Below are 13794 nucleotides of genomic sequence, written 5' to 3' on the forward strand. Positions count from 1 at the left end.
AAGTACACATAAACATTTTTATTTCATCATCAACTAGTTTTGTTTTATAAATATACACAGTATCTTTAAGATTTCAAGTACAGTGCACATATAATAGCACACTTCTTTTTCAGAATTTTATTTAAATACATGTGTTTTATGACATTTGTTCCCAAAATGATTGAGCTAATCTATGCAAATGCAAATGCACAAGCATTTTTCTTAAAAAATAAATAAACAACAAATCTATAATAATAATTAAAAAAAATCTGTTATTGTCAAGAAGAACAAATGCAAATTTGATCAAACAAAGGTTTAATTTTGCGGCTTTTGGAATAGACTTTGCAACATCAGGCCCCGAAATCTACTTATTTTGAACCAGGAACAAATGTCAAAGCCCCAGGGTGAAAGTACCATTAGCAATTCAATAACAACTCTAAAACTAAATGACAGGCTACAATACTAAGTCACTTTCATTATGATTAAATAATGAATTAATGAAACACTCCAAGCAGTCCTATTCCTCTTCAGACAGGTTCACAGACGTCAAGGCCGAGCAGCAGTAACAGCAGTTTTTTGGAGGTAAAAGGGTAATTGTGTTTCTGTAACAAGACGACAATGCAGAGGTGCTTTTTACAAGCATCTGACGACTTGAACTACATCCTCAAGACAAATCAGATTTTTACAGACTACAGCACCAGGGACGAGTGACTGATTCAGCATCATTCTCCTCTCGACACAACACTCATTAAACATCCACAAAACAATAGCAATGGCTTCTGGGGTTTGGCTGGAGACCAGGGTCATCCTGCGTGTCAGTGTCTTCCTCAATTACCTGCCCTCTACTTCAGTCCTGTAACCCATTGCCAATCCAACTGTGCTCTGTTTTACAAGCTACAACTACTATTATTATAGACAGTGATATCCCTGCAAACAACTGGCAACTGTTAACACTTTTATTTAGGAGGTACAATGCATTGTAGTGCATTAGAATGCAACGTTTCTCTTTATGATTAATGCACCAGTGTTGTAGAACTCAAGTCCGTCTTGAGTTCGATAGTACTATTTCCAAAAACCATACTAATACCACCGTATCAATAAAGTTTATTATGTAACTGTATATTATAGAGAGCTTTCTATCAAACTCTATTTACAAATTCATCTAATGAGTTTATGGAAATTATACTTGTGCATATGTAAATCAGTCTGCAGAACAACAAATTTGAGCACAAGTGAGCTCAGAGATGCGATGAGAGAAGACTTCATTATAACTTATTACTTTATCTTTGCACAAAATTCACAAAGTCGCTATAGGATGAAGATTACCTGAGAGATCTTTGTGTCTGCATCCTCACTGTAGGTCATTTGATCAAGTCTCAAGCCGACAGCCATTTCACCCTGGAGACCAAGACCAGTTTCCCACTGAAGCTAAGCAGGGCTGAACCTGGTCAGTACCTGGATGGGAGACCTCCTGGGAAAACTAGCTTGCTGCTGGAAGAGGTGCGAGTGAGGCCAGCAGGGGGCTTGTGTGGTGGGCGTTCTGGTGCACTATGGCTGTTGTCACATCATCCAGGTGGATGCTGCACACCAGTGGTGGATGAGACAATGTAAAGCGCTTTCAGTGCCTAGAAAAGAACTATATAAAGGAATTATTAAGTCTCATATATATTTCCGTGAGGTTTACAAAGCACTTGAAACAGAGGCACAGACCAAAACTAATGTGTGTTCAAAACTTTTACACCAGGGGTTCTCAACTCTGAGATCTATTTTTTTCTGCTGAGTTTAGCTCCAACTTTGATCAAACTCACCTGACTCTCTAGTACACCTGAAGAACTTGGTTAGCTTGTGTTTAATCAGGGTTGGAGCTAAACTTTGCAGGAAAATGGATCTTGAGGGCCACAATTGAGAACCCCGGTTCTACACACTCATCTGTGGTTTTATAGTTATATAGCTGGCCTAAATTACTGACTCCTAACTAAACAAGGTGGCTCCATCTAGTGGAAAAACACGAACAAGTGCTCTTCAGCAGCACAAAAACACAATCACACAAAACTCCAATTTCACCTCATTGCAGATTGGCACAAAATACCCCTTGTGTAAGCAAACACAAAACCACAAACAAAATCTATAAATAAATCCTGAGCATTATGGCAAACAAAATAAATGCATCTTTTGTACAGAGCTGACACCAGACCAGAAAAGCTCCAGAGTGTCCACCGATGGTAAGGTTTGCATTAACAAGGGATAAAGTAAATGCACCCTTAAATTGTTACAAAATGTTTTACTTCACTTTAATACCCCCGGCATTTTAGGAGTCCTAAACGTTGCATTTGTTGTGAACGAATATTGAAGTTCAGATGCCATTGGGTAAAGCAGAGATAAATCAGGAAAAATCAAAGAACTCATGAATAAAAAGTTAAATGGGACGGGAAAACAACAAAAAGAAGTAAAAGAAGAACGTGTTTCAACTGCAGAAAAGAAGACAGGTTTATTTCAAAACTTTTTTTACATAATTCATCATTCAAAACAGGGAAACATCGGACAGGATTGTGAACCCATGTCCTGTAGTGAAATAGAAAGACCTGAGCATGTACTGCTACATTGTGCTGCATTTAGAACGGGAAAACAGGAGTTGCTTAAGAAGTAGAGAGATATAGGTTTAACCCAAGTTTTAACCCCTTTTAATCTACCAGATCTATTAAACCGTAATGTAAGTCAGTCTAAAACACAAAGATAAATGATTAGTTCTATTTCGTTCGGTCTTTTTTTCCAAATTATTGCCGCTTCACACTCTAGTCCAGTCGATGGCGCAAATACACAATTATTTGGCTTTTCAACCACTATTAAACAGTACCAGAAGAAGAAGCCTCAATAAAGTGAAAGTAAAAGCACTTAACATCGTATAAATAGACCCCGTCTCGCAGGATTCAAAACCAGCAAATGCCTTCCTTCACATCTTATGGTAAGTTCTTTATAACGTTTCATAGCTGTAATATCAATACAGTTTAAATACAGTTACATATAATTTACTAAACAATTAGGTCATAAACAGACATATATAATGTACATTCAGGGGCGATTATCGTACGGGCTGAATTCCAGGGGCCTACACTAGGGAGGGGCATCCTGCACGAAAATGATGTTTTTCGAATAATTCATTTGTATATATGGGAGTCTGCAGCAGTGACAACAGCCAGGGCCGTGCACAGACCTTTTGAGGGGCATGTGCTGAAACTGAAAAAGGGCACCCCCCTCCCTTTTTTTATATAAAGATTATTTAGTAAGCCTGCATAAAAGGAAGAAATGCTCACATCTTCATGACAAATTCAATAACACAAAATAATAGTCTCAAAAGCCTGCAGAGGCTCCTGTATCTTGTTCACCAGCAAATTCTTGTACATTATTTATCACTTCTCTCTCTACATCTGAATTACTACGTCCTTCCTTTTCTTCCCTGCAACAAACTGGCCTGATCCATGAAGTAAGTGAGCTGCTACCCTTGGCTGCCTGCTGTCGCTCCCTCTCCTTCTTTTTCTTATTTCTCTTTTTACAGGGCATTGCACTGCAACCACCAAGTAATCAAAATTTATGTAAGTGCAAAAAAAGTTTTTTTGTCAGTATTATCTGTAGGGTCCTGTTTTTGTGAATTTATCTTGTGTACTCCCTCTTTTTTAAAATTGCATTAATAGAGAAAAAAATACTTGACTCATACATAAACATGTTAACCAAATAATACAAATTAGCTTATAAAACCAAACAGAAACCAAAATCTTTTTTTATTGAACTTTATGCACTTTTTTTATGAACTTTTATAATTATAATTATATATATTCTCTTTTTTTAGCTATTGTGTTTGGCTTTATAAGCTAATTTGTATTATTTGGTTATGAATGACATTGAGAAGAGGGGAAGGTGAGCAATGAGTCAAGTATTTTTGACAAACTTTTTTGAAATATAATTTAAGTAATTATGTCCAACTCAATTCCAGATTGTAAGAGACTATAGCCATACCGTTACTATAACATATCCAACATGTATCCGCCTACCTGGCAAAAATTTGATACTGTGGTGGACCAGGGATGTTGGTCTCTTGAAGGTCTCTTATTCACTACATTTCCCTAAAATAAGCCAGCAATGAAAAAATAAATAAAAATAGTGTGAAAAGTACAGTTGCAGTGAAAAGCATTTCTGAAGGATCACGTGACACTGAAGAGTACTGAACTGGAGTAAAGATGCTGAAAATTCAGCTTTGATCACAAAAATAAATTACATTTTAAAATATATTCAAATAGAAAACATTTATTTAAAATTGTAAAAATATTACACAATATTACTGTTTTTGCTGTATTTTGGATCAAATAAATGAAGCCTTGGAATGAATCATGAATTACATTCTCCATGATAAAATATAAAGATTTCACAGTGATCTTGTGTAATTTTTTTTAGTTACTACTACATTACTGTAGTAAAACCATGTTTTACAACATTTTATACATGTGAGGACGAGCGGAGAGTATACCATAACATGATTAGCCTAAATAATAAATTAAGTGTATCAGCAATCATAAATCAAAGAAGAAATTTCTTAGAAATATGTTATCTAGGTGACGAGGATCACTCGTCGGTTTGAGTAAGTTCCAGTACGAAACAGCGGGGGCGCACCTGTTATGATTCTCCGATGGTAAAAACAAATTATATGTTGTTGTATTACTTATCAATATATAGTTTTTGACCAGGGAATGTGTGCAAATGTGATTTTTTTTTTTTTTTTTTTGTACGTCATTAAAACGTTGACTGCGCCTGCCGGCATCACATTACATTTCCATCTACAGGTTACAAACTAGTTTTTCTAGCTATAGAGACGGAGCGCTCAGTTTCTCCTGTGGTAAAATGCATTTGGCCAAAATCACATTTTATAAAAGATGAAATGCTACTATATGCACTTTGTTCAGCTCAGCTGTTGTTTACTGTACTGTGTGTTGATTCAATGAATATAGAGGGGGCGGAGTTATCAGCTTACTGACAGCTTGAGGATCGAATAAGATTTACACAAGCTCGTTATAAGAATTTTCATTTGCTAAATATTTGTAAAACAGACAGACAGACGTAAAGGGTGACCAATAGCATTGATTAAACAAAAAACAAAAAAACACCAAAAAAAGGGCACTTCGGAGTGTAAGGGCAAAAAAGGCATGTGCTCTGCACAGGTTGAGCCCTACCTGTGCACGTGCCTGACAACAGCACACTATAAACAACCACATACTCATAGTTAGACACTCATTGTTAGGACTTTCTGTAACATACAGTGCGAGTTCAGTAACATGCAAATGAGTGAGGATCAGGGCCGGAGTAGGGCCACTTTTCAGTCTGGCAGGTTCATCTACTTTTCTATGGTAGAATTCCAGATTAGCACTTTTTCCAAATTGGATAAATGAAGTGGTTCAGCTCTTACTATTTGTGTAGTTTTTATTAATACAATGGTATAAAAAAAATATGTAAAATGTTAAATAATAATTCACTTAAGCCAAGAAGTTAACAAAATAAATAAATAAAAAATATTCTACTATTCCACAATGATAGGTTGATAAATTAACAAAAGCAGAAATAAATAAATAAATAAATAAAGCATTTGAAATGTATCCCACTCTTCCACAAAGAGGCATATTGAAATTTTTTTACAATTCAAGTCACAGTACAGTTTACATTTACATTACGATTACATTGCGAATAGCACCAACGGCATCAGTAACCGCCTAAGCAGTGCTCTTGTTTCAGCCACATTATCGATAACTCTGTCTCTGCTTGTAGACATGTGGATTCCTTCTCTCTGCACATAAACACGAAAGCCTCCAAGTTGTCCTGACTCAATGGGCTTCGTAGACAGCAAATCAAGCTTGAGTTTTGTTATTAACAATGTTGTGCAAATTACTTCCAAACATGATAAATTACTTGTTACTGTCATTTAAAAGTAATTCCTTACATTACAATATTACTGCCTCAGCATTGTAATGCGTTACATGACTCCTGTATTACTTTTGAGTTACTTTTACCAAAATAACTACAGAACTAAAATTACAGAACTATTACCGTATTTGTCGCATCGGTCCAAAAATACGTCATGATGAGGAAAAAAAATATTTATAAGTCACACTGGTCTATAAGTCGCATTTAATTAGAAGCAAGAACCAAGAGAAAACATTACCGTCTACAGCCGCGAAAGGGCGCTCTATGTTTTCAGTGGTACAGTAGGTGGCCAGCCTATCTGGGCCGCTGCGGTAACTGTAGCTAATTCAGTCGCATGTTAAAATCATTCGCGAAACTACCGCCAGGTGGCGCAAAGAGACGGATTGCCAAATGAATGTAATTGTAAAATGAGATAAAAGAAGTAAAACTACAATAACATTATGATATAACATTGTAACATTTTTTTTTTTTTTTTTTTTTTTTTTTTTTTTTTTACAATTTGTTAATTTTTAAAATGTAGGATAGTCTTAGACTACAGTCTACTAAACAAAAATTAAAAGAAGACCTTAACACAAAGGATCATATGCATTTTATTAAACAGTAAATAAATGTAAGGCCTATATATCACCAGACATTCAGCGTGAGCACTTTGACATATTGTTAATTATGATTTTTTTTTTAATTGATACTGAAACGCACACAGCCTATTTACCTCATGAATAATAGTTAAGCTTCAAATCACAAATATGGAAACGTTTGATTTCTCCCGATTGAGAAAGCCCAAGCTTACCTTATGCTTAGCTTTAAATTATTATTATTATTATTATTATTATTATTATTATTTATTACTAAGCCTATATTATTATATACTGCAATTATATTTATCCACTAGAATTATATATTTTTAATTATTGTTTTGTTCTGATAAATTTGTTAAATTTAAAGGATTTGTTGTAAAATATTTTCAAATAGCCTATTTTTTTCCTCTCACAAACTGATTTATTTTTTAGCGTGTTTGAAAAAAAAACATGCAGCAAACGAAAATAGGTGATTGATCCGTTAAAATGAAACCTATACACGACTCATATATTTTTTTCCTCTGACAAACTTAATTAATTTTTTTGCGTTTAAAAAATAAAAATTAAAGAAAACATTCAGCAAATGAAAATAGGCGATTAATCCGTTAAAATGTGTTACTCTTGGTTAACAGTAATTATAATTATTTTACTTCAGAACAGAACCTTAATAAAAAGTTTTTTTTTTTTTTTTTTTTTTGGATCTGAAAATGACTTTGTTCATTAGTACATTCACTTCACGCGATCTGGTGCAGATCAGCCTCCCGCAAAGCTCAGCTGTGGACGATTTAAAAACGTTTGATATAAAGCAGTGGTTCTCAACCCGCCACCCGTCACGAATTCTAATGCGGCCTGCACCACATGCTGAAGAAGAAAAAAAAAATTATCAGTTTGTAAAATTTTATTGTTTACATCAATTTAAAAGAAATATGCTACTAATGAAATATAAGATATCCTAATGTTTTTATGTGATTTTTTTCTTCTTCATATATTAATTTCCGACATGAGCACTGGCATAAGCATTTAATGAACACATACAAGCGCGCACTTTGACAGAATTCAATTCAAATAGTCATCAACAGCCATTAGGTAAATTGCCTTAAAGGTAAAATTGAGCATCAGAATGGACACATTTGTTTTTAAGGGAGAAAAAAAAGAAATTAAAAAAATGCCAGCGAATGAATATGTACAAACTGTGAATAGTCGCAGTATCAGTATTGAAGGAGAAGTGCTGGGTTTTTTTTTTTTTTTTTTTTGTTTGTTTGTTTTTTGCCCCGCAACTCACTTGAAGAAGTTCAGATAAATGGAAACACCATACACTATGTAACAATCCTTAATTGAAGAAATGTGTCAAAATATCTCAAGAGAGAACCTCATTATTATTAAATTCAAAAGTGCTTTCCATATTTGGATCAAAATAGGCTACATTTGTGAACGCACATTTTCTGAAATGTTGCGCGTCAGGTCATGCAAGCCTGCATCTTAAACCCTCTGTCAAACTTTCTGCGTCCGCGAGTCCGCTATGGACAGCTAGGTAGGCGTGATGTAAAAATCGTCATTGGAGAGTGTGTGCCGAGGCTCTGAGCAGACGACCGCGCAGACAGGTGCGCCTAGTCAGTAGGCTTCAAAAGCAAAATTGCACATGTTCAGGCAGAGTGAAGAAGCTTGCTACTCGAACCTGTGCAATCCATCAATAAAAGAATATAAAGACAGCGATGTGCAATAATTCTGGGCAATTGCAGAGCACACCATCAGCCTGCACATTCAGAAGTATAAATTGAAGAAGTCTGCGTCCGCGCTGGCCGTGTACGCGTCCGGATTGCTCATGCGGAAAGTATAACAGGCGTTACAGTCGCAACTTCTTAGTTTGTGCTGTTAGTCTTTTCAAGCTAAATCTCACAAAATTGGTCAGCTCCCGACAGCATCAGGTGTTTTATTTATGGGGAGTAGAACTGTTTATTTAAATGAATGTAATAGATTATATATCATAATAGTTAGGCTATAATATTATAAATCAGGTTGGTTTGTATTGCTGACGTAATATGTAAATTATATGCGTAGACTTGCACTTAGACCATAGTGCGGCCCGCTGGAAAAAAAGGTTGAGAACCACTGATATAAAGGTTGCTGTCCCATTTTATACAGGAATTGTTCATTTAAAAAAAAAAAAAAAATTATATTGTTAGTTCTAATTATATTGTTAACACAATATGATTATTTTTACTTATAAACTCCTTGAGCATGTTAGTTTAATAGTGTTTAAATTCAAGTTTTAAAAAAAGGTTTTAATTGCTTAAATTATTTTTATTAATTAATAATATGTTATCATGTTTATTCTTGTAAAAAAAATACGTGTTTATTCTTTAGGAAAACAAGGGAAAAAATAAGGGACAATCCGAATATTTGTTTTGCTTTACCTATTTATTTAAGCTACAATTATTCATATAATAATAATAATAATAATAATAATAATAATAATAATAATAATAATGTCATTAAAACATACCATTGGCCTGAGTAATTTTGACCATTATAGAATTGTGACTTTGAAGATTAGTCATTTAGGTGGTAAAAATACTGTAAAATTAATAATGGCATGGATTTTAGAGCATAACAACTGAAGGTTTATGAAACATTAGCCAATAAAGCATTTTTTTAAACAACGGAACTTAAAGTTGTGAACTAAAATATTATTTCAACCATACAGCATGTGAATAAATAAAATGCATAATTTTCATAACATTTCATTATTCATAAAAATGCATAACGTTTCTGGATTTGTACTTCAATATAATGAGCTCCAAGTTTAAGAATAGTCCTAGACTTCTCTCTCTCTCTCTTTAACAGCATTAGCTCAATACGTCTTCCGTTAGACTTCTCCTGCCTTGCTAAATGTTGGGCTTATGATCAATAAGTTCGCCTCAATCTGATTCAGTAAAGTCAAACCGCACACAGTGAAGCCTCGGAGACCTGCCCGCTGTGAGGCGGGAACAGAGGACTCCGCTTGGTCTTAAAGCCTCCCGCAAACATCCACGATCACAAATAACAATGATTTTCATAAAATAATGATTAATTATTCATTGATGATTTGTTATTTTCATTATGGTCTTGTGAAAATAATAATATGGGCTGCGAGAAAATTATGAATACAAATACTAGCCTAGTGCTGCTGAGCACAGGCATGTTTGAGCCCAGTAACACACCGTGTTCTTCAGAGCCAAAACACAGACCGAATTCTGTTCAGCTGGAGGGGGTTGGGTTTTGGATAGTTATGCATGGCTTGTGGGGGTCGAGATAAAGGTGTGAATTGCTCTTTCGTATGGACAGTGTCTTATGAGGCTTTCACTTGCTGAACCGGTTTATATAGGACTGTTGTTTTGGTTATATTCACAGTGCTGGCTCTCTCCGACAAGAGAAATGCAACATTCACACATTACACTATTCCTTTTCGTTAAAAAATTTTTTCAAGCTTTCTGTAGATATATTTTTAATGTACCTATGTGAGACACCACGATATTATGTTAATTAAAAAATTATACATTCATTATCGTGAAAAAAGGGATTTTTTTAGGCCATATGATATTACCCTACTTTAAAAGCAAGTAAAGAAGGTTCCCTTTAAAATTACTTTAGTTGTCAATTACTAAAGCTTTTTTTTTTACATCGTGTGAATGTTTTTGATTGTAATGAGAGAACTTGCGTTTAATCGTGAGGACGTTTTATTAATTCTTTAGAGTTTCAAAGATTTAATCGTGCCAGTTTAATTTTATTCGTTTCTTGTTTTAGGCAAATTAGGCCTAAATAATGGAAACGAAATTATACAGTGCTTCACATTTAAACATGCAACAATTTCTTAATCAGTTTACAGACAAATCGTCCCCTTGGAATTATAAGGTTCTATCTGCATTCTGAGCAGTTTTGAGATATTGAGCGTCAAAGTTTTTGCATTACATATTGGAAAATGTATATGGGGAACAAGTTTCTTTCAAACATGAAAATAACAGGGACCCTAAATGTATTTTAAATATACAATATCAAAATCCTATCGAATTTGTAAATGAGGATTTTTGGAATGAGTCAAATGCAGATAGAACCTTCTAATTCTAAAAAAAAAAACACTTTTCACTTAGAATTATAAGGTTCTATCTGCCAAAACATTATTTGAACATTGAATATAAACTTAATGTTGTAACAATGTCTCAAAATGTGTTAGAAAGTAAAATTGTATCCTTTCTATGACATTTATTTTATATTTTTAGCACTTTCATGTATTTAGGACATTTCAAATTAAGCAAGGTAGGTCTAAATATTTTGTTGAGTGCAGATGTTAATTTTAGTAACAATTTGGTGGGTAATTAAACACATTATTGCTGAAATTGTTACTTTAATCTTTCTTTTGTTTAGACAGAAAGAAGCTACAGTAATATATCTGAGCAGGACTTTATTCCACCTAAAGTGGGCCAGGTAAAATGGCTTTCTCTCTAGACATCAGTATGGCTGAAATAACATGCTAATGTTTATTGTTATAATTAAGACCCAATCAATTAAATTGTTGACTATTTGACCTTTAAGGCTTAATATTGACATTTTAAGACTTTAAAAACTGCAACAACAACAAAAAAAAAAAGAGAGAAAAAAGACATGTTTCAGCAAATTAATTCATAAAGTTTAATAATCATTGAAAAACGATTCACTGACTATATATAAATCACAAAAAAATGTCAGACTCATTTTTTAAAACACATAACTATTATACTCTCTGTGACTCATTTTTTTCAAAAACAGACTTTATCTGAGACAATCCTCCCATTTCTTCTTTTCTGAGTAGACCCCAGCTCTTTAATTTGTAAACTGTTAGGTGCAGTCACTGGTTCCCCACTGGTTTGTCTGGTTAGACCCTGGGCCCTGCTGCATCTACCTTGTCACCTGCCTGGAGAAAAAAAAAAATACATGTGAAAAAATACATATTTAAACATAAATATGGTAAAATACATATGGTATCCCATTGAGTAGCTACACAGTCTACAATCATTCTTAAATCGTTTTAATACTGAGGTAACGTTAACTGCTTTAACGATCTTTCACTTGTTCACATAACGATCATAACTTACTGTAAACGAACTATTTTGAGTAGGATAGGTTCGTTAGTTTTTTTTTTTTTTTTTTTTTTTTAATCTTAGTGCTTGCCTCTTAATATCAGGAACTATAAAGCTAGCGCTGCTGGCTAGTGTGGTGTCTAACTATGAAAACAATCTTCTCAGCAAGACCTAAAAAAATAAAGAGTGAACTTGCCTGGAATTCGAGCTGCGGTCCTTGACAAGATCGTCAATAAAATTGTAGATCTTTAGGTTTCTTAAAAACTTTGTTGCGTGCCATAATCCTCACACTGCGATCTAAAGCCGGTGACGCGACATATAAAGTTGATCCTGATTGGTCCTCTTCTGTTCATTCAAAGTGCTGATTGGCTCACGCAGATAGAACCTTATAGAGCCAAGTTAGAGTTTTTCTTTGTAGATAGAACGTCCCCGGTTACTCACGTAACCTTAGTTCCCTGAGAGTCGGTCTCTCGACATTACGTATGGGGAAATCCATTTCCTCGAAATTATGAAGTCTGATTGAATAACTCTTTTGCTTGCAAATAGCCAATGGCGCCCTCGCCCTCACCTGATTGGCTGACAGCCATCAATATAGGTGACGGTGGGCGCCAAAACCCTCAGAATCTTCCACTGAACGAGAGTAATGAGGCTGGAAGGTTTTTCCACACGGCAGGTTACGTAATGTCTCGTTCCCTCCTCTCAGGGAACTAAGGTTACGTGAGTAACCGGGGACGTTCCCTTATCGAGTCGGTCTCTCGACATTACTTATGGGGAACAATAAACCCCCGCCGTGTGGGAAATACTGTCCGGCCCAGCTCGCATCGAGCCACAGAAGAGCATAAGCACTAGCTCTTACAGCGCGTTAGCTCTAGGTCGGGTACCGGACCTGGTTGAAACACCTCTTGGCACAGAGCCAAATCAGCTCTTACACCATCGTAATCCAGTGCACCCAGATAAGCAACACTGGTGTGATATGGGGAAAATGCAGCAATATGTTGGTGCTTGGGAATACACTGCCGGCTTATAATGCGGGCATAATAAAGGGACCACATTAGATAGTGAATGAATACCTCAACCGCAGCTATTACAACAATAACTGACGCTGACCTGGTAGAAAGAACCACGGCTAGTGCACGCGCTAGGTAGGGCGTGCCCATAGCTTAGTCCAAAGACTGCTCAACTCCCTCCTCCTGCACTGACAGCACATGTGATGCGAATGAGGGAATGTCCAGATTATAGAATCTCGCAAACGTGTTGCGAGACGACCAGCCCGCTGCGAAACAAATGTCCTGAATAGACATACCTTTTGCCCAACCCCATGACGACGCCAAACTCCTTGTGGAGTGGGCGTGCACCCCGATTGGGCAGGCGGTTCCCCGGGAAGCATAAGCTAGTCGCACAGCCTCCACTATCCAGTGTGATAGCCTCTGCTTCGACAGCGCGCTGCCCTTCTTGGCACCCGCGTAGCAGACGAAAAGCTGCTCTGAAGTTCGAAACTGGCTAGTTCTGTTCACATATGCACGCAGGGCACGCACGGGGCACAAAGCGCACTTCTGAGACACTGAATTACTGTCCTCATCGGGGCAAAATGCTTGAATTGTAACTATCTGAGCTCTGAACGGCGTTGAGAGCACTTTAGGCGAATAACCGCGTTTGGCTAAAAGTCTGACCATACAATCGTCCGGTCCAAACTGCATACACGCGCTGTTCACTGACAGGGCATGCAAGTCTCCCACTCGTTTCCCGCAAGCTAGCGCGAGCAGTAGCGCCGTCTTAAATGAGAGCACTTTAAGGTCGCTAAACTCGGCTGGTTCAAAAGGTGGGTTGGACAGCGCACTAAGCACTAATGACAGGTCCCAGACCGGCATCTGACGAAGGCGGGGTGGATTAAGCCGCCTAGCTCCCCGAAGAAAGCTCGTTATCAGGGGGTGCCTCCCCACTGAATGGCCGTCTAGCAAGTCACGAAAAACGGCGATAGCGGCCACGTAGACTTTCACTGTAGATGGGGTACTGCCAGCATCCAGACGTTCCTGTAGGAAGGTCAGAATAATGGAGATATCGCAACTCCTGGGGTCCTCATTTTTGTCAACACACCAGTTAGCAAATACTTTCCACTTCAGAGTGTATAAACGCCTCGTCGAAGGGGCTCTAGCCTCTGCTATTGTCTGCAGCACTCGCTG

At 36.5% G+C, this 13794-nt stretch overlaps 1 protein-coding gene across 8 annotated transcripts in view; it reads left to right on the forward strand.

The window, feature by feature from the left end:
- The first annotated feature begins 2818 nt into the window (after positions 1 to 2818).
- LOC113052871 (NACHT, LRR and PYD domains-containing protein 3-like) overlaps positions 2819 to 13794 on the forward strand; it is a 38235-nt gene continuing 27259 nt past the window's right edge. For 6 of the 8 annotated variants that reach the window (XM_026217329.1, XM_026217310.1, XM_026217320.1 and 3 more), the window contains exons 1-2: positions 2819 to 2941; positions 3462 to 3569. In XM_026217329.1, coding sequence (XP_026073114.1) covers positions 3568 to 3569 — 2 coding nt within the window. In that variant the 5' untranslated portion in view covers positions 2819 to 2941; positions 3462 to 3567. The remainder of the gene's footprint in view (positions 2942 to 3461; positions 3570 to 13794) is intronic. The other 2 variants (XM_026217336.1, XM_026217344.1) reach the window with 2 other exon arrangements.

Source organism: Carassius auratus, chromosome 3 (assembly GCF_003368295.1).
Source record: "Carassius auratus strain Wakin chromosome 3, ASM336829v1, whole genome shotgun sequence".
NCBI classification, from domain to species: domain Eukaryota; kingdom Metazoa; phylum Chordata; class Actinopteri; order Cypriniformes; family Cyprinidae; genus Carassius; species Carassius auratus.